Here is a 22211-nt window from a genome sequence, read left to right as displayed (position 1 = left end):
GATCAGCTGGAAAACATCCAAAATAATTATCATTTCCATGAGACTGGATCTCTCTCCCTTTAGTAAAACCAAGCTGTAATTTGATGTAAGTTCCAGACTTTTGGATCATACTGTTGCCATTTTTGATGTGGCTCCCGATGGTCCAAAATGGCCACCTTGCCTTCATTGCATTCCAATCAACAAGGAATGAAGAAGGCACAATCACACACACACACACACACACACACACACACACACACACACACACACACACACACTATCCAGAAAGTTAAATACCTCTACTTATGTGCCATTGGGGTCAGTAGGGGTCAGAAGAAATATCTTAATTGCCAGCGCACACACTCTTTACAGAAAACAAGGGACTCTCTTCCTGGGGAGGAAAAACAGAGTGAATGTTGGGAAATAACTAGCAGAGCAGGACACAGATGGGAAATGGTGCACTGTGAGCTCACTGGGATTTCTGGATCCAGAAGTGAAGGCATGATGGACGTTTATAGGAGACCATAAAATAAAGGCTTTAGACAGAGTCAATGTTCTGTGCTTTCCACAGCAAAGGCTTTCTTTACAGGCATTAAATTTAAGCACGCTGAAATCAGCAACATTTATAATTCGAAGCAAAAGGAAGAAATTTGCTTTACACATCCACCCTTTTCTAGGTTTTCTCAAAGGCTACCATGTGGGATTTTCAGCTGACATAAGACCAAAACAGCATCTATCCACAGACTCTTAGATTGAAATACTGAAAGGGAATCAGTCATTTATTTATCCCTGTCAGGACCAAGAGCCAAGAGGACTAGCGCTGGGGCAGAAGTGTGTTCAAAACAATGATTGGGTTAATATGGGGACAAATGCACGCCCAAGTGTGGATTCCTTTGGGCTAGTTCCAGAATCTTCATTAACTCTGATACAAAAATCATGAAAGTTTCCATGATTGCCATGACAACAGTTCTTGGTGACTATGAAAGTCTGTGCTTGTTGACCCAAGGGCAAACCCCCTGGAGAGATCTCAGATGGATTGAATTTCTGATATGCTAAATTCTAGTTTTGTTCTCAAAATCTCCCTTGTGATGCAGCACATTTGAATCAATAAATGCCTGAAGTATTCTCTCTAATTAGAAACTCTAGCACGATCATTAAATAAGGGAGGGAAAAGATGCGATGAGTGTAACACAATATTCCCAAGCCAGGGACATATCTGATTCTTGACCTCAGGAGTATTTGCAAATTATAGTCTATAGCTTGAGGCCAGAGTAATTTTCATTTTTCCAATTGTTGTCTGCAGCTGGACTAGGTAACTTATGACAGGGAAGGCCCAGCATCCAAGCATTCTGCAAGGAATTACTAGGGGCCAGCTAAGCACGAAGCCTGGTGTTAGATACCCAGGGACGACGAGACTCAAGGTACACTCTTTGCCTTCGCAAAGTTCACGAACCTAGCAGGAAGATGAGTGATAGACGAATCTATCACACATAATAGCACTATGAGACTGTGAAGGAATGGTGAGCCTACTCTGACAAAGTCCAAGAGGGTGTGGTATTACAAACAACTGGGTACGGTTGGGGGAACATACTCAAGGCTGGAAGGTTCAAAAGAGCTTTAAAAGTTGGCCAAATGTAGTAGCACATGCTTATATCCCCAGCCCTTTTGGAAACCAAGGTAGAAGAACCATGAGTTCAAGGCTAACTGGGGCTATATAATAAGACTCTGCCCCAGTCCCCCAATTTTTTTTAAAAGCAAACATTCAGTTTGCCTGAAAAATTCAGAGCGAACCAAAGGCGTTCAAGTGGATGGCCGAGAATTCGCTGTAGTGAAAGGAGATGGGTTTCACTACTGTGTGGGAATCTGGACTTCATCACGAGGCAACAGGGAGTATCTCGGCACAGGTTGTTTTGTTTGCAATTAGCAGAAATCCAAGCCCAATTTGTTTAAGTAGAAAAGAGGATTTGGACAGGACCTGGAGTCATTCACAGAAACCAAGGCAGGAAGCACAGCTGGTGTTCCCTGGGATTGGTTCCCAGATGGAAAGGCCACAAGAACCAAATCAAAGAGGCAGCACCTCTGCCTGTCTCTCTGCATCTGCATCTCCCTCCTACCCTCCCCGACTCCCAACCTCCCTTAATCTCTCTCCTGGCCCCATTCTGAGGGAGAGCATTGAATTACATCCATCTAAGCTGGCTGGGATCTGAGCTCATCAAGGCAGTGTCATCCTCAAAGGAGACAAGAGTGGGCAAGCTTGGACTAGGAAGATGAAATAGCCCTGCCAGCCACTGTAACATTGAGTACCAGATTATGAAGGGAGAAGACAGAGCATGGCCAGCTAGTAAGCAGACATGGCATGTCAATGTGTACATGGGTAGACAACGCAGACATGTTCACACATATCTGGACAGCAGATGGTCAAGTGGAAGACAGAACCACGTTTTCACATCCAGTGAAGAGATTATTAGATGCAACTGTGCTTGTCTTCTTGTGTGCTTCTATGTGGAGATCATTGTATAGGTGTCGAAGTATCCCAGGGCCTAAGGAGGCACTGAACCATGAAGTCAGAATGTTAACCTTTCCCTTTGGCTGAAATATAGACCAAGAGTTGACCTACAATGACCTACTTTACTGACCTATAATACATTCAAGAAGGCATGCTCTCAAAGAGAACAGAGGTAGAGGCCATCTTCCTTGTCACTAAACAAAGAAATCCTGGCCATCTTGCATTTATGGCTGAGAACTCAGAGCCTATCTTACAGGAGGTGTTTGGATTTTTAAATGCAAAATAATAAAAGTACGGTACCGTGGGAGAACAGATGAAGTTCTTAAAACTACAAGACCCGCAGTATCAACATCAACTGAGCCCTTTTGCCCTACCAACTCTCGTGCTGCTGTGTCAGAAACTACAGCAGAACTCTGACCATCTGTGGTCTGATGAGCAAGGGGATTCTGAAAGACTTCAGACCATTGAGAGTCAGTGGGTAAGGGGCTGAGACAAGGCCACTGCTGTTTGTAAATGTGAATTCGAAGCCCTCTAGATAGGTCCTCTGTAGTTCCCTCTGTCCTCCTCTTCTGGAAGCCTTCATGTTTCACCAGTGATTTCTCTCTTTTTTTTTTTTTTTATTAACTTGAGTATTTCTTATTTACATTTCGAGTGTTATTCCCTTTCCTGGTTTCCGGGCAATCATGCCCCTAACACCTCCCCCTCCCCTTCTTTATGGGTGTTCCCCTCCCCATCCTCCTCCCATTGCCGCCCTCCCCCCAACAATCACGTTCACTGGGGGTTCAGTCTTAGCAGGACCAAGGGCTTCCCCTTCGACTGGTGATCTTAATATAATATTCATTGCTATCTCTGAGGTCAGAGTCCAGGGTCAGTCCATGTATAGTCTTTAGGTAGTGGCTTAGTCCCTGGAAGCTCTGGTTGCTTGGCATTGTTGTTCATATGGGGTCTCGAGCCCCTTCAAGCTCTTCCAGTTCTTTCTCTGATTCCTTCAACGGGGATCCTGTTCTCAGTTCAGTGGTTTGCTGCTGGCATTCGCCTCTGTATTTGCTGTATTCTGGCTGTGTCTCTCAGCAGCGATCTACATCCAGCTCCTGTCGGCCTGCACTTCTTCGCTTCATCCATCTTGTCTAATTGGATGGCTGTATATGTATGGGCCACATGTGGGGCAGGCTCTGAATGGCTGTTCCTTCTGTCTCTGTTTTAATCTTTGCCTCTCTATTCCCTGCCAAGGGTATTCTTGTTCCCCTTTTAAAGAAGGAGTGAAGCATTCACATTTTGATCATCCGTCTTGAGTTTCATGTGTTCTATGCATCTAGGGTAATTCAAGCATTTGGGCTAATAGCCACTTATCAATGAGTGCATACCATGTGTGTTTCTCTGTGATTGGGTTAGCTCACTCAGGATGATATTTTCCAGTTCCGACCATATGCCTACGAATTTCATAAAGTCATTGTTTTTGATAGCTGAGTAATATTCCATTGTGTAGATGTACCACATTTTCTGTATCCATTCCTCTGTTGAAGGGCATCTGGGTTCTTTCCAGCTTCTGGCTATTATAAATAAGGCTGCTATGAACATAGTGGAGCATGTGTCTTTTTTATATATTGGGGCATCTTTTGGGTATATGCCCAAGAGAGGTATAGCTGGATCCTTAGGCAGTTCAATGTCCAATTTTCTGAGGAACCTCCAGACTGATTTCCAGAATGGTTGTACCAGTCTGCAATCCCACCAACAATGGAGGAGTGTTCCTCTTTCTCCACATCCTCGCCAGCATCTGCTGTCACCTGAGTTTTTGATCTTAGCCATTCTCACTGGTGTGAGGTGAAATCTCAGGGTTGCTTTGATTTGCATTTCCCTTATGACTAAAGATGTTGAACATTTCTTTAGGTGTTTCTCAGCCATTCGGCATTCCTCAGCTGTGAATTCTTTGTTTAGCTCTGAACCCCATTTTTAATAGGGTTATTTGTCTCCCTGCGGTCTAACTTCTTGAGTTCTTTGTATATTTTGGATATAAGGCCTCTATCTGTTGTAGGATTGGTAAATATCTTTTCCCAATCTGGTAGTTGCCGTTTTATCCTAACCACAGTGTCCTTTGCCTTACAGAAGCTTTGCAGTTTTATGAGATCCCATTTGTTGATTCTTGATCTTAGAGCATAAGCCATTGGTGTTTTGTTCAGGAAATTTTTTCCAGTGCCCATGTGTTCCAGATGCTTCCCTAGTTTTTCTTCTATTAGTTTGAGTGTATCTGGTTTGATGTGGAGGTCCTTTATCCACTTGGACTTAAGCTTTGTACAAGGTGATAAGCATGAATCGATCTGCATTCTTCTACATGTTGACCTCCAGTTGAACCAGCACCATTTGCTGAAAATGCTATCTTTTTTCCATTGGATGGTTTTGGCTCCTTTGTCAAAAATCAAGTGCCCATAGGTGTGTGGGTTCATTTCTGGGTCTTCAATCCTATTCCATTGGTCTATCTGTCTGTCTCTGTACCAATACCATGCAGTTTTTATCACTATTGCTCTGTAATACTGCTTGAGTTCAGGGATAGTGATTCCCCCTGAAGTCCTTTCATTGTTGAGGATAGTTTTAGCTATCCTGGGTTTTTTGTTATTCCAGATGAATTTGCAAATTGTTCTGTCTAACTCTTTCAAGAATTGGATTGGTATTTTGATAGGGATTGCATTGAATCTATAGATCGCTTTTGGTAGAATGGCCATTTTTACTATATTAATCCTGCCAATCCATGAGCATGGGAGATCTTTCCATCTTCTGAGGTCTTCTTCAATTTCTTTTTTCAGAGTCTTGAAGTTCTTATTGTACAGATCTTTTACTTGCTTGGTTAAAATCACACCGAGGTACTTTATATTATTTGGGTCTATTATGAAGGGTGTCGTTTCCCTAATTTCTTTCTCGGCTTGTTTCTCTTTTGTGTAGAGGAAGGCTACTGATTTATTTGAGTTAATTTTATACCCAGCCACTTTGCTGAAGTTGTTTATCAGCTTTAGTAGTTCTCTGGTGGACCTTTTGGGATCACTTAAATATACCATCATATCATCTGCAAATAGTGATATTTTGACTTCTTCTTTTCTAATCTGTATCCCCTTGACCTCCTTTTGTTGTCTGATTGGTCTGGCTAGAACTTCAAGAACTATTTCGAATAAGTAGGGAGAGAGTGGGCAGCCTTGTCTAGTCCCTGATTTTAGTGGGATTGCTTCAAGTTTCTCTCCATTTGGTTTAATGTTAGCAACTGGTTTGCTGTATATGGCTTTTACTATGTTTAGGTATGGGCCTTGAATTCCTATTCTTTCCAGGACTTTTATCATGAAGGGGTGTTCAATTTTGTCAAATGCTTCCTCAGCATCTAATGAAATGATCATGTGGTTTTGTTCTTTCAGTTTGTTTATATAATGGATCACGTTGATGGTTTTCCGTATATTAAACCATCCCTGCATGCCTGGGATGAAGCCTACTTGATCATGGTGGATGATTGTTTTGATGTGCTCTTGGATTCGGTTTGCCAGAATTTTATTGAGTATTTTTACGTCGATATTCATAAGGGAAATTTGTCTGAAGTTCTCTTTCTTTGTTGGGTCTTTGTGTGGTTTAGGTATAAGAGTAATTGTGGCTTCATAGAAGGAATTCGGTAGTGCTCCATCTGTTTCAATTTTGTGGAATAGTTTGGATAATATTGGTATGAGGTCTTCTATGAAGGTCTGATAGAATTCTGCACTAAACCCGTCTGGACCTGGGCTCTTTTTGGTTGGGAGACCTTTAATGACTGCTTCTATTTCCTTAGGAGTTATGGGGTTGTTTAACTGGTTTATCTGTTCCTGATTTAACTTCGGTACCTGGTATCTGTCTAGGAAATTGTCCATTTCCTGAAGATTTTCAAGTTTTGTTGAATATAGGCTTTTATAGTAAGATCTGATGATTTTTTGAATTTCCTCTGAATCTGTAGTTATGTCTCCCTTTTCATTTCTGATTTTGTTAATTTGGACACACTCTCTGTGTCCTCTTGTTAGTCTGGCTAAGAGTTTATCTATCTTGTTGATTTTCTCAAAGAACCAACTTTTGGTTCTGTTGATTCTTTCTATGGTCCTTTTTGTTTCTACTTGGTTGATTTCAGCTCTGAGTTTGATTATTTCCTGCCTTCTACTCCTCCTGGGTGTATTTGCTTCTTTTTGTTCTAGAGCTTTTAGGTGTGCTGTCAAGCTGCTGACATATGCTCTTTCCTGTTTCTTTCTGCAGGCACTCAGCACAATGAGTTTTCCTTTTAGCACAGCTTTCATTGTGTCCCATAAGTTTGGGTATGTTGTACCTTCATTTTCATTAAATTCTAAAAAGTCTTTAATTTCTTTCTTTATTTCTTCCTTGACCAGGTTATCATTGAGTAGAGCATTGTTCAATTTCCACGTATATGTGGGCATTCTTCCCTTATTGTTATTGAAGACCAACTTTAGGCCATGGTGGTCTGATAGCACGCATGGGATTATTTCTATCTTTCTGTACCTGTTGAGGCCCGTTTTTTGACCAATTATATGGTCAATTTTGGAGAAAGTATCATGAGGAGCTGAGAAGAAGGTATATCCTTTTGCTTCAGGATAGAATGTTCTATAAATATCTGTTAAGTCCATTTGGCTCATGACTTCTCTTAGTCTGTCTACGTCTCTGTTTAATTTCTGTTTCCATGATCTGTCCATTGATGAGAGTGGGGTGTTGAAATCTCCTACTATTATTGTGTGAGGTGCAATGTGTGTTTTGAGCTTTAGTAAGGTTTCTTTTATGTATGTAGGTGCCCTTGTATTTGGGACATAGATATTTAGGATTGAGAGTTCATCTTGGTGGATTTTTCCTTTGATGAATATGAAGTGTCCTTCCTTATCTTTTTTGATGACTTTTAGTTGAAAATTGATTTTATTTGATATTAGAATGGCTACTCCAGCTTGCTTCTTCTGACCATTTGCTTGGAAAGTTGTTTTCCAGCCCTTCACTCTGAGGTAGTGTCTGTCTTTGTCTCTGAGGTGTGTTTCCTGTAGGCAATTTCTCTTTTTTTAAGACCAAAAATCTTCACATCCCAAAGAGTTGAAATAGCCATGAGGAAGCCATTTGCCAGTGTTGGTTATCTGTCCATCTTCAGGTCCTGCCAAAACACCCAAGGTTGTACTAGACTCCTGAGGCTCAAGTCCTCAAGACCTCTACTAGTTGTCAAAGCCAGATTTTAAACTCTTGCTAGTTGGACTAATGAGACAGAAGGAGGCTGATACTCAGCAACGGGTAGGGGGATAGAGGAGCACGAGCTGACCGAGTGGGAAATAGGGTAGCAAGAAGAGATGTAGAGCAGGAGAAGACTGTGTAGCTCCCTTTGATTTGGCCTGCAAGTGAGCACTGGCCTACCAGTGTATCTACTCTGCCTACTCATAGACTTGGCACTGCTTTGGTGGGGAGCTCTCCTCTCTCTTCCCTACCAGCCCCAACTCTTTTTAATTTCCTTTTTTTCTCATTCTTGTCTCCTTTGCACCTCTTTGGTTGACCCATGGTCTCCAGTCATCTTCATAGATCTTCCTGAGCTTCACTGGAGACCCAAAGGGTCTAGAATTCAATACTGAGAATGTGCTGAAGACAATCTGATAGGAAGGCTCCTCAGAAAGGGAACAGAGATGGAAGGAGCAGAGTCTCGCAGACCCTTCTCAGGCTCAGAGGTGAGCATTCGTTCCAAGCCAGTGCTTAGCTTTCATGTGAATAACTGCATTTGATAGAATTTTTTATCCCAAGGACTTTGGCTTATCACTTGATTTTTTTCTAAGTCACATCAAGACTCACTCTGAAATGGCAGTCATGGAGGTCGAGAGAGGGCTTGGGATTCAAATTCCATATTTACAGTGACTTTCCCCCACCCCACGACTGCAGCCCCTATTACATTAGAGAGCCCAAGTCTGTCTTCAGTGGGAGATAAGCAGCTCCACTGTTTCCTGAACATGAGATCTTGGCAGAAATGGGGGAGCTTTGTACACAAGGCTTCTTACTAGGAGACACCATAATGCTCTCTGAGACAGTGCTCCCCTAAAAGCTACTAGGGAATAGGAGCCTTTCTCCCAGGGGAGCCTACTGACCCACTCCTGTGCACCCAGCCTAGGAGCACTGGTTTTGGTTTTGGTTTTGGTTCCTCTCCATCACCTTTGAGCAGAAAGAAGCCAATTCCTTCAAATAAGAAGGATTTGGATATAGTAATTCCCAACATACAGAGGGAGTTTCGTCTTTGGGCCACTCTGTCCTGTGCTGCCCACCTTGAACTTCAGAGGTAAGATTGTACAAAAGCCTGGCCACTGTCTTACACTACTAGAAAAGAAAAGTTATATATACAGAGAATTAGCGTGTTGGCGACTTAATAAATTAACTCTCTCTATGTAGTCCAAGGTAAAGTTTGCCTTGCTGTACTAACGGGGGTTTTAACACTTTATTCTTAGAGGTGACTTTTTTCAAGGCCCTCATTTTCCTGGTCCATTTTGAAGCTATAAATCTAATCCTACCCAGAGGCACCTTCGTGGTTGGTTCAGTCAGCATGAACCTGCTGGAGCAGCTTCTAACAAACCATCCAAACACAGCTCCATCTCTCTTGAGTTTTGGAGACTACCAATAATGCCAGAGTGGTTGTGGATCGAGAGACTAACTTCACCTCCGTGTAGGTTACGCCCATGAAACAAGCCTGCTTTTCAATGTGTAAGCACTTCAGCCCTGCTATAATAAACCCATCTTAACGTTTCCACATAAACTATGGCCACCAAAGGCTCTAGAACAATCTGTGCCCAGCAGAGTGTCTTTGCTGGAGGCGGAATAGCTTTTTAAGTTGTAAACCCTCGTCAGAATGTTTTTCCACTCATGAAGGAGCCCCAGCAGAGTTTCAGAAACAGTGAGCAGAGCAGCCTCAGGACAGACAGACAGAAGAGCAGCATCAGAACAAACTGACAGCATTCCACAGGTGATGGCCATCCCGGTTGACAAAACACAGATGTCACTGGCTGGCTGGCTAGAATGTTCAGACTTCAGCAAGCATCTAATCTCACACAAAATGAAAACGTGCTCTTCTTTCCCCCGAAAAAGAGTAGGAGAGAGGCTTCCCTGGCCTCAGTGCCTTGCTCCAGCGCATGCTTAAAACTAGGTTGAATGCCTCCTGAGTGTGTCATACACCCTCTGGGTCTTACCACATATTATTTTAAGCTTTTTAATATAGTCTGTCTTCCCAAAGAGGCCAAACATACCAAGACTATGCAATTAGTGCCTCATTAGGTAATTGTCAGGTGGGTACACAGACAAACGAACAACAGAAACCACCATAAAGTAAAACGTGGTAAAAGCTACATTGAGAACAACAAAACTAGGAGTCTACGCTAGGATTCATAGTGGTTCCACAAAACAAGACATGAGAAAACAAGGATTTTAGAGGCAGAGCTGTGTGGCTCCACTGAGCTGATTTCATGGAGAGTCAATGTGGGGTGAGGTCCGGAGACAATGGGAAGACAGTGCAGGCTCCAGGGGTAGGGGAGTCCTGGAGGTGCAAGGAGAAAGTGGGTGAGAGCCCTTGGGGCAGGCGCCGTCTCAAGAAGTTGTTTCTTCATGGCAGCTGAAGGACAGACACTCCTGAGGGGTTCCTGAGCAGGAGATTTACCCAATGGAGACAGCAATCAGCAAAGGGAAGAAGATGCTGTCTACAGGCATTGCAGAAACCTCATCCCGAAATAGTTCCATTGCACTGGACTCTGCTGAAATAGGCTTAACATGGGGTGAGACACACAACCTTTAATTTACGCATCCACTCCAATCAGTTAATTCTAACACCTTCTATATGAGGTATGGGAAAACTTTAGCAATCCACCTTGCAAGGACGGATGCTTTCCAGACACTCTAGCATGAAGAAGCCATTGTTCTGGGACTTGGTTGTTGAGTGCCTTGTACACGGATAAGGAAAAACACAGGTCTTTGGGTGAAGAATTTGGTAGAAGAGGCCATTAAGGTTCTTGGGCAGATTCACGTATAGCAACTTGTAATTCCCCTTCAACATTTGCCCCTTTCTGAGACGCCTGGTGCCAACTCTGGTCGTCCTCTACATGGTCATGCCATGTGTACCTTTCTCGGATCATGAGAAAGATAAATTACATTTCTAGACTTCTTTGCGATGGGTGGATAAGAAGGAAAGCTGACGCTCTCTTTTGCAGACTTTCAGTGAAGTAAACTCTACCATGGCAGGTTCTTGGAAATAACAGAAAAACTGCACTCGCGAGCTGCCTTGCAGGTGTTTGGGATGAAGATACAGGAGCAGGTGTGTGCCCATGCATGCACACACACACACACCGATGCATTTGCTGTACATATCCTGCATTCCCCCAATAGTAGCCGTTAATGCCTTTTGAATTCAGAAAGGCCCTGGAAGGTTACATTAAAGAAGCAGTGTCTTATTTAACTTCACTTATGGGAGAGGCAGCCAGGAGAAACCAACAGAACCATGGCTTTATAGCTGGAAGGGCTGGGTCTTGACTCTGGCTCTGCTTGTGAGCATGTGCAGTTAGCTTGCTTCTTGGGAAAATGAAGATGCCATGTCTTTCATGATCTGGTAAGAATGATGTCAAAGGGTTTGTACTTGGGCCCCTTGTCAACTCAGGTAGGATATGTTTAGTCATAAATGGTGTCAGCTGCCCCAAAGCTATATGGGTAAATTACAGATACCCTATCACTCCTTGGCTGTTGTCCCTCCATCCATCTCTCTATAAGGATGAAGGCATCTCTCAACCCAGAAGGAAGCAATAATGAAAACAACTCATCTACTCTTTAAAGGGTTTAAAGCTCGAGCATGTCTTTACATACTAAGGTAGCACCTTTTGCTAAGCATGATGGCACGCACCTCTAATCCCAGCACTTGGGAGGCAGAGACAGGAAGATCTCTATGAATTCTAGGCCAGCCTAGTTTCCATAGTGAGTTGAGGCCAGGCAAAGAGACACAGTGAGACCCTGTATAAAGAAACAAAAAAACAAGACAAGTTTTTAGATTGCTTTTCTATTGATTTTCATTACCTATCTGTCTCTCCTCCAACTGCCTCTTACGTAAATTCTTTTTGACAAATCTCTTCAGACCAAGGGTCTCCGATGCTGCCCACTGTCTCTCAGTAAAAGCTCAGATCCTCTGAATGTAGGGTGGAATTAGATTCAGACTTATGGGGTTCAGATTCAGCCCTACCACTGACCAGCTGTAATTTCTAAATTTAGAACAACATCATCGGATACTAACTGGGTCTCTTATTCTCAGACATTAGGCAAAAGCAATGTTGCACCCATCTATTTTTTTTCACAGTCTGGAACTCTTCCCCTGGCTTCTGCAGAATCTGAGGCTCTTGTCCTCTGTTTAGCCCTTCCTGTGTTCCTATGGCCCTCCTGTCCTGTTCCCCAATGCAGCTCAGTTCTGCTATAGCCTACAAAAAGGAACTCTTCTGTAACTGATATTCAATCATATCCTGACCCACTACTATAGATTTCCAAAGCCCAACCGTGGGCTCCTCCTTGTGGAGGAATATCTTCCAGAGTCTCACACTTCCTGCCCCTCTGTGTCTCTCACATTCTACATGAGACACCCGTGCTGCATGCCACTCCACTGTATCCCCTTCTTCTTCCCTGTCAGAACAATACACCCCCCTCCCCACAAGCCCTTCACGGCTCAGTAGGCTTGTCAAGACGATTTTTCCCTCAGAAAAGCGTATTCTGCAGCCCTAGGAAGCCCTGGTGGAGACATGGGTGCTGCATTGGCCACGACGAGGCTGGGCACCGTTTGCTCCCCTCAGGCATCTCCTCCCTCCCTCATCTTGCTCCGGGACCCCAGGAGTTTTCATGTCCTCCAAACCACAGACTATTTCTCCATCAAAGTCTTCACCCTGGATTGGTTCCCCTAGACCTTTGCTGACTGGAGCCTTCTCACCATCCATGTAACCATGGTGAGAGGTTAAGCAGAAGGGCAGGGATTAAATCCCTCAATCCCTTGCAGCTCAGGAGTCTGGACTCCAAGGGCAGGAGGAAGCCACTGAGGAGTGTTGAACAGGAAAACAATAAAATCTGAGTACACCGGTTTTAAGTTCTCCCCACACTGCTCATGAAGAAAGGATTGGGATAAAAGGTGGGGCTAGTTATTTATAATAGCCAGAAGCTGGAAAGAACCCAGATGCCCTTCAACAGAGGAATGGATACAGAAAATGTGGTACATCTACACAATGGAATATTACTCAGCTATCAAAAACAATGACTTTATGAAATTCGTAGGCAAATGGTTGGAACTGGAAAACATCATCCTGAGTGAGCTAACCCAAACACAGAAAGACATACATGGTATGCACTCACTGATAAGTGGCTATTAGCCCAAATGCTTGAATTACCCTAGACGCATAGAACACATGAAACTCAAGACAGATGATCAAAACGTGAATGCTTCACTCCTTCTTTAAAAGGGGAAGAAGAATACCCTTGGCAGGGAATAGAGAAGCAAAGATTAAAACAGAGAAAGAAGGAACACCCATTCAGAGCCTGCCCCACATGTGACCCATACATATACAGCCACCCAATTAGACAAGATGGATGAAGCAATGAAGTGCAGACTGACAGGAGCCAGATGTAGATCGCTCCTGAGAGACACAGCCAGAATACAGCAAATACAGAGGCGAATGCCAGCAGCAAACCACTGAACTGAGAATAGGACCCCCGTTGAAGGAATCAGAGAAAGAACTGGAAGAGCTTGAAGGGGCTCGAGACCCCATATGAACAACAATGCCAAGCAACCAGAGCTTCCAGGGACTAAGCCGCTACCTAAAGACTATACATGGACTGACCCTGGACTCTGACCTCATAGGTAGCAATGAATATCCTAGTAAGAGCACCAGTGGAAGGGGAAGCCCTGGGTCCTGCTAAGACTGAACCCCCAGTGAACGTGATTGTTTTGGGGGGAGGGCGGCAATGGGAGGAGGATGGGGAGGGGAACACCCATAAAGAAGGGGAGGGGGAGGTATTAGGGGCATGATTGCCCGGAAACCGGGAAAGGGAATAACACTCGAAATGTAAATAAGAAATACTCAAGTTAATAAAAAAAAAAAAAAAAAAAAAAAAAAAAAAAAAAAAAGATGGGGCTAGCTCAGACAACACAAGAACAGTAGGCAGTTAAGTTAGCTGTCCCAGACGTGACGTGCATCTTGAACCAGAGTTGGTATAAAGAGAAATATCAGAATCGGAAGGGGGAGAAAAGAACAGGATTTTCTTTTTTTTTTTTTTCTTTTGTTTTTTTTAATTAACTTGAGTATTTCTTATTTACATTTCGAGTGTTATTCCCTTTCCCGGTTTCCGGGCCAACATCCCCCTAACCCCTCCCCCTCCCCTTCTTTATGGGTGTTCCCCTCCCCATCCTCCCCCCATTGCCGCCCTCCCCCCAACAATCATGAAGAACAGGATTTTTCAAATGAGTTGCTTCATTCATTCAGTATTCCACTAAGCAACAACGAACAAATTAGATGAACAAAATCCCTGCCCTCTTGAAGTTTGTGTTCTAGATGAATGAAGATCCAGACTTGAAAGTTGCGGTAGTGGTTAGACTAATGGGGCGCGTTCAGGTGTGGGCAGTGATTCGAGCCGTGTTTCAAGATGGCTCACATTAGAAAAGTGAACTATAGCACTGGCCAACCCAGGGTTCCTTTAGAGGAGATTGTAAAAGGGCCTCCGTGATCTTCAACCTTTTCTTAAAGGCAACAACAAAAAAAAAAAAAAAAAAAAAAAAAAAAAAACTGATCATTTTTGGACAGACTCAACATAATCAAAACCCATTTAAGAAAATTAAAAATAATTTTCAAAAGAAGTCTTCCCCAAAGGAAAAACTGCATGACCTGTTCACTGTGGGGGGGTCAGGACCAAGAAGGACGTGCTTGTCTTCAACTTGATGTCCGTTTTGTTTCATTAAACTAATAATTTTTTTGTGTGTGTAATTTCCTTTAAAGTACAGTTTTAAACTGGTTGACTATCACGGTCCAATAAAGTAAGGCCCGGTGTTAAAACTTACCGTGCATAAGCTCTTTTATGTCGTAGTAATTCTTCCTCATTAGCAGCCACGGAGCGAGCTTACCAAGGCTTTCCCTAATGAGTAAGGAATTTGATCCAGGCAGTAGCATGGTTTTTCCAGGATTACCGAAAGATGAGCGGTGAAGGAGGAGCTTACGCGCGCTCTGGTTTGGCCTGCCACATGCCTGACTCACTGGGCACCGTACCTGTCAAGCCTACGTTAGCAGCGCAGGCAGGAGGCCCATACACAACACAACATTGCAGCTCTCTTGCTAAAGACTTTTGTTTTGCTTTGCTTTTGTGATAGGGTCTCCCTGTGTGGTTTAGGCTGGCCCCTCGCGTATGATCTTCTCATCCCTGCCTCCTGAGTGCTGGGCTTCCGGGTGTGCACTGCCATGCCAGGCTTCCTCCACTAAGGCAGAAGTCGCGCATTAAAATACTGGCTCAGACCATCAGTTTTCTGCCCTGAAACGGAACGTCTTTGATCATACTGGTGACATACAGGCCTCATAAACCGTGTGAAGCAGCAGTTCTCGCCCTGTGGGTTACGACCCCTTGGGAGTTCATACCAGATATTGTGTATGTCAGATTTTTATATTATGGTTCGTAACAATAGCAAAATTACAATTATGAAGTAGCAACAAAATCATTTTATGGTTAGGAGTCAGGACAGCTTGAGGTACTGCATTTAAAGGGTTGAAGCAGTAGCTAGGTTGAGAACCACTGACGGAAAGGAACCGGACAGCAATACCCACTCGGTTTGCACTCGGTCCTCTTTTCCCCTCGAAGGTTCCTAGGGCCTCTGGGAAGGAATTCTCAGCTGGCACTGAGATGCTATGGTACGGAAGTGATGGTGGCTATAGAAATCAAGGTAGCCGTTAGGACCCATCAGAAGGAGCGGGGGAGAAAAGGACCACAGAAGCAGAGTATGTGGCCAGGTCTGCTTCAAACCCATTAAAGAAAATTAAAAGAATAATTTTCAAAAGACGCCTTCCCCAGATGCTGCCACTGAAGCATCTCTGGACCTCGGCGACTTCGCCCGGACCTGGATGCTTTCCACCCCGTGTCTCCCTGGCTTCCCCTACCAGCAAGGAGGAAGAGGCTTTGTTTTGCCTTTTTTTTTAAGACCTATTTATTTATTTATTATATATAAGTACACTGTAGCTGTCTTCAGACACACCAGAAGAGGGCATCAGATCCCATTACAGATGGTTGTGAGCCACCATGTGGTTGCTGGGAATTGAACTCAGGACCTCTGGAAGAGCAGTTGTTGCTCTTAACCGCTGAGCCACCCTGCTGCTGCTGCTGCTGCTGCAGCTGCTGCTTCTTCTTCTTCTTCTTCTTCTTCTTCTTCTTCTTCTTCTTCTTCTTCTTCTTCTTCTCCTCCTCCTCCTCCTCCTCCTCCTCCTCCTCCTCCTCCTCCTCTTCCTCCTCCTCCTCCTCCTCTCCTCCTCCTCTTCCTCCTCTTCTTCTTCTTCTCCTTCTCCTTCTCCTTCTCCCTCTCCCTCTCCCCTCCCCCCTCCCCTTCTTCTCCTTCTCCTTCTCCTTCCCCTTCTCCTCCTCCTCCTCCTCTTCTTCTTCTCCTCCTTCTCCTTCTTCTTCATGTTCTTGTGAAGAAGCCTTTCTAGAACGTGTAAGTAAAGGCATGGGGTTAGCTGCAGAGCAGCAGGCCAGCCCTCAATGGCTGATGCTCCCTCATGTCTGAGCAGATGCTGCTGAGTTAGCCTCGTTAGACTTTTTCCCTTTGAAGAAGTCTGTGTCACGTAGTTTGTGGAGAACTCCAGAACTGAGAGTAAGAAAGTATAGAAACAATGTAAATACGGCATTGTGAGGGTAAAACTCACTCACAGTGCAGATAAGGCATGTCCCCACGTTCAGACAGGGAGGACTCACTGATGGTTACAAGGAAACAGATCTCTGCAGGAACTGGGAGAAAACTATGAAGAAATTAAAAAAAAAAAAAACATGATGTTCACCTACTCAAAGAATTGCTGTCAGAAAAATACAAAATGACATGCTTTTTTCCTGGCTGGACACTGACTACACTTTCCAATGATCTTGGCAAGATTTAATTAGCTCGCTTCTCTGGCTTAATTTTCTGTATAAATTTAACGACTATTTGACCTTTAGCCACACTTCGCCATTGCCCCTTGTTTCTGACCAGCATGTGAGCACCTGCTCCTCATTTGTTTCCTCCTCTGGGACAAAATGACTTCAGCCACCCACTTCCTAACCAGGTTCTGCACAGACAAGACAGTGTGTTTGAAATACTTCCTAGGCAAGAGAGAGAAGAGAGAGAGAGAGAGAGAGAGAGAGAGAGAGAGAGAGAGAGAGAGAGAGAGAGAGAAACACAAATGTACCTCCAAGAAAAAAATGATTAGTAGGATGCAAAATATGCCTCCACAGGGCATTTCCGTTTGTGTTCTGAGCTACAGATTTCACGTAAGATCCTGCAGCATGTACCTGAACACTCATCTGATAACTTTCTAGATTTAGCTTCACTTATTCCCTTCCAGCAGATCCAAAACTCTCAGTGCATCAAGGCGTCATCAAAATGTAATCCCGGACCCACAGGGTTTGCTATTTCCTATCTCAAATAACGAAGGCCAAGAAACCGGCTCTTGTCTTCACATCTGAGGGAGGAGATGTATTTGGGGGTAATCCGTGGAGGGGATGGGGGTTGTATACCTCCTTTATAGCCAGGGACCCAGCTTCTAGCTAATCTGAGAAGAGACTAAGCTGCCATCTTCTGTCCCCAAATTGCCTTTTAAAAACCGTACACTCTAAGACTCAAAATAGTAAGTGCGCCTTTGGCTATCAGAGTGTAAAGGAACAAAAGGTTCAAAAGGAGTAACTTTGGTTGGGAGGATGGAACTAAGTTTTAAGCACAGAGCTCCCGTTCTTAACGTAGACCACAAATTGCTTAAGCCTGTGATCAAACTCAACCCTGGCTCCCAGGAGGAGCGCCGAGCTGGCCTAGCCCTGAGTGGCAAAGCTTATGGGAGGGGTGTGTGGGGAAAAGGCAGGGCCTCAACCGTTCTCTCTTGAATGAAATGTAACTGCTCATTCGGTTGCATTAGGGTTAAGGGGAGGGGGGGAGCGCTTACTTTTGGATACAGCTGGAAACCATTAACAGCTCCATGAGCATCTCTGTAACTCAGAGGGTGGGTGGCCTGGCCAAGCTCCTGGATCTCTGAGTGTAATCACCAACTCTTAGCACCGGGAGGGGTTTAATTTCCACCTCCCACCCAGGGCAGAAACCCCTTACAACTGTTCTGTTTGCACACGTCCACCACACGCCGGTTCATCGCTTCCTGTGAACAGCCCACTCTTACCAGGGAAGCATCAATTCCTAGAAAGTTCTTGGCAAATTTACCTCCATAGAAAGTTTACCGTTCCAGTTCAGCCCTCCGGGGTCACAACGGTGCTGCTCGTAGAGACAAAGGACCCCTTGCCTCTGAGTTTTTCCTTCTAGCGGCTAAATGACCCTTTCCTGTCAGTCCTGACTCACATAGAGTGTTTTCCAGTTTCCATCTGAACATGCCCATGCCGAACTGTGTTTATGTTTTTAGAATCTTGTTTGGAATCTTTCTGAAGAGCTGGTCCCCAAACTGAACACATTCCCAGCTACGGAGTCACCGAGGCAGGCTCGAGTGTTGTTTATTTGTGACAGAGTCTGACTAGGTAGCCTTGGCTGGCCTGGAACTTGTTATGAAGAACATGGTGGTCATAAGGACCCACTTGCCTCTGCCTCCTGACTAAAGGAGTGGGGTCAACACAGCACACCTCCAGGGCCAGCTTCTTAAACGCCCACTCACAAACCTTTGGGGTGAGAAATTTACATGCCACTTGAGTATACAGATGTATAAAATATATAAATAGTAGACTTACTAATATTCATAAAAATTATCTTAGGGCCATTCTTTGGTATTCATATAACTATCATTTGTAAAAGAGGGAAGCAGATTTACATGCTAATGAGAGGGATAAGCTTATTAGCTTTTTACACTTAAAGAATTTAATCATATCTAAATAGTTGATATGGTAGAGAACCTTCAGTATTTTGCAGAGTTGATCAACATTTGAATTTTAAGTCATCCACACCGAGAGCTCTGTTTCATGTAAACATGCGATAATACAGTGGCTTGGAGAGATGAGGTGACAATCGAGGGCCCCAGCCGCTCAATCATGAGGATCTGAGTTTGATTCCCAGCACCTACGCTGAGTGTCTCACAATCACCTCTAACTCCAACTGCGAGGGACCTAATACCCTCTTCTGACATTTGAAAACATGTGTGAGTACACACATGTGTAGACATGTAATTTTGTGCATGCACATATAAATCAAATAAAATTTTTATCTATTTATGTTCTTTCTCTCTTTCGGTTTTTTGAGAGAATATCTCACTGTGTAAACCAGATTAGTCTTAAACTCACCTAAGTGTGCAATGCACAGCTTAGGGAGCTGTCACTTGTGGGGGGGCGCTTTCTTTTTTGAGGGAGGAAAGTCTTAGCAGAGGGGAAACATCCTTTTCAGACATTGCCGGCAGAATATGTTTTTCACCTTATCCTCAGGCAAGCTTTCTGCTCCAGAAAGCCTGTCTGTAGCTGTGACTAAGGGAAAGAGGGCAGGAGACAAGAACGGACGCACTCCCCTGGGTGCTCAATGAGAGGACCAATCTTTTCAGGCAAAGAGGCGAGAGACCTCTATGGTGACTCAACATCTGGGCCAAAGAAATCCTCTGGGGGACCAAAACAAAAAGGTGCCTTTGAATATAACTTCCTCCGTTCAAACACCTTCTGTGTCTCCCCACATCCTGCACAGAACACAAGTGCTCAATTCCCCTGAGCCTGGCCCAGCCTAGCCTCTTCGCTCCCCCTTCTCGGCCTATGAGGCCACGGATTCTCAGTTTTCTGGGGCTCACCAGCCCAGCATCAGCCCGTTTGCCTTCCCTGCTTCCCTTGGAAGCCTTCTCTTCCTGTCACAATCACAGAGCATCTATAATCCCCTCCTTCTGGTGATTCCAGATCACATCTTGAGCCTTTCCTCAGAATTATTTCCAATTAATTTTCCAAACAAGAACAGAAGTATATATATACCTTTTAGCATATTAAATGCAATGGACCAATGGGCATCATCGTTCTTTTGGTCTGAGGAATGTCCCTGCTATGTCTTTACCCTCATTATATGGAAGGGACACAGGGCCAATTCAGATTCAGACTTTTACAGATTAAGTAAATGAGTACTTACGACCAGGCCAGGCAGTGTCACCTCATATGTAAACTGACACAGCGGGGGTAATTTTGACCTCATTCTGTATTCCCAGCTGTGCCTCAGATCAACTGTGATGTCAAAGCTGGAAAGATCATCAATCCTGAGTTCCTGGTGAAATGTCCAGCGGGTTGCCAAGACCCCAAATACCATGTTTACGGCACTGGCGTCTACGCGTCTTACTCCAGCGTGTGTGGTGCCGCAGTTCACAGGTGGGTGGCTATGACCTCTTCAGCACCCAGGGATCAAAGCACTTTGGGGAGACTTCTGGTGCAGGGTTGCTGTAATTAGCAAGCAAAAAAAAAGAAATGTACAAATCCAGTTGAGCCTTCTGCATTCCATTTGCAAATTTACCCCAGAAGTCTTGCGTGACCCTGTGTCTCCTAGCACTCTTACAAAAACTGACTTCACCCCCACCATCGCAGCAAAATTAACTGGATCCCCAAACTTCACAGTTGTGTGAGCAACTGTACGGCAAGAACAGTCATTTGGAAAGGAAGCTGTGAGGTTTCATACTGAAGAGGAAGGAGGAGGGGGGAAGGCAGGGTGGGAGGGAGGGAGAGAGGGAAAGAAAGAAAGAGAAGCTGTGAAGTTTCACTATTGACCACATATCCCCCACCCAAAATGCAACTTCATATTCTGAATCCAGCCAACAATATCTGGACACGTGGGTCCAGCATGACATGTAGAGAAGAAAACAAGAAAGGCTAAATGTTAGTGTTTGAGGAAGAATCGAATGCAGAGAAGAAACGTTGAGTCATGGAAAGGAACACAAAGCAAGCGTTCTTCCCCCTTCCCTTGGTGACAAAGTGAGAATTATAGTCCTTCATGATCATGGCAAAGAAAATAAAGTTCTTGATCCTTTGGAACACTTTTTTTTTCTATGTGCTGCAAGAAAATGTTAGGAATGACCAGGAGTTTGGAGGGGGAAATATCTCTCAGAACTCTGGTGATGGACCAGAGACTGAAAGGGGTGGCAGGTGGCATGGCTTGTCCGGCTGCCACTTTGGGATTGGAGGAGGACTATGAGAGCCATGGTGTGCTTTGAACTCAGTCACAGCTCAAATGGAAAATGGCAAAGCGACCTTCACAGGATCCTCAGACCGCTCTTCCTCAGGTTGAGAACCAAGCATAGGGAAATATGTCCTCATTTAATATCTTTGGTGATCAAGTTAATGCACATATGACAAACACTTCCCCCAATGCCATACTCACCACCACAACAATTCCCCCTTTCAAGTATCTATTGTTATTAGACATATCTTCAAGATAAAGACACAGCCAGCGATGGTTGTGAGAAGCTGTAATCCAGCATTTGGGAGGCAGAAGAATCTGGAGTCCTAGGTTATCTTCTACTGCATAGAATCCAAGGCTAGCCTGAGCTACATGAGACCCTGTCTTCAAAAACAGAAACAAACACACACACAATAGGACAGCAGGCGGATATAGTCTGCATAGCTCTTCAGAAGCTACATTATCAAGCATCAGAGTAAGGTACTGTCACCCAGATCTAGCCACATATCAGGCTCAAACTACTGCTGGCACAGCCTTGGATACCGGGGCCGGATGCTAGATAATGTCTGAATTACCCGGCTCCTTGTATCTTTTTCCTTTTCTTTGCACAAGTTAATCAGCAGTTGTGTTGAGTGAGAGGAGAGGAGAGGCATCTCCGTAAAATAGAGACACCCAGGGGAGCCAGGGGAGACTAGCTACTTTGAAGGTCGCTAGTTTGTACACTCTGAAATTTGAAGGAAGCAAACAGAAAACAAAGACAACAATGAAACACTGTTCGTGAGACATAGTTTAAGAATTACCAGTAGACTATATTAAACACACCTCTCCTTTGTCCGTAATGTTCGGAGGGAATGAGGTGGAGCAGTACGGGCAACCACTGAGCTGTTGTTTTTCTTAAGTGGAACAGACCTCGGGAGTAAATTTGACCTCACCACTGATGCCATCCAGATGACAGCAAGTAACCTTTTGATGCTCTAATCCTTTCCTGCCAGCTTTGTTTCAGTCCTTCATTCCGACACTACTGCTAGGATTCCCATTTGTCAGAAAAGGAATCTGGCATGATTGGCTGATCCATGCAAAAGGGAGAGGGAAGGTTAATGAAATATGCATCCTTGTCGGGCTAACTACCTTGGAAAGAAGGGAGGGAGAGAAGGAGAGAGGGAAAGAAAGAAAGAGAAGAAGGAAGGAAGAAGGGAGAGAGGAAAAAAGAAGAAAGGAAGAAGGAAGGGAGAGAAGGAGGGAAAGAAAGAAAGAGAGAGAGGGAGAGAGGGAGGAGGGAGGGAAGGAGGGAGGGAAGGAAGAGAAAAGGGAGGGAAGGAAGGGAAGGAAGAAAGAAAAGAAGTAAGAAAGGAAGGAGGGAGGGAAGGA

General features: G+C 44.3%; 1 protein-coding gene across 1 annotated transcript in view; it reads left to right on the top strand.

Annotated features, from left to right (window-relative positions):
* The window catches only part of Vit (vitrin), a 119664-nt gene that overhangs the window by 36624 nt on the left and 60829 nt on the right, over positions 1-22211 (top strand). The window contains exon 4 of the mRNA XM_008764427.4: positions 19885-20041. Coding sequence (XP_008762649.1) covers positions 19885-20041 — 157 coding nt within the window. The remainder of the gene's footprint in view (positions 1-19884; positions 20042-22211) is intronic.

The sequence above is a fragment of the Rattus norvegicus genome, chromosome 6, assembly GCF_036323735.1.
Source record: "Rattus norvegicus strain BN/NHsdMcwi chromosome 6, GRCr8, whole genome shotgun sequence".
NCBI classification, from domain to species: Eukaryota; Metazoa; Chordata; class Mammalia; order Rodentia; family Muridae; genus Rattus; species Rattus norvegicus.
This window is presented reverse-complemented; position numbering and strand designations above follow the sequence as displayed.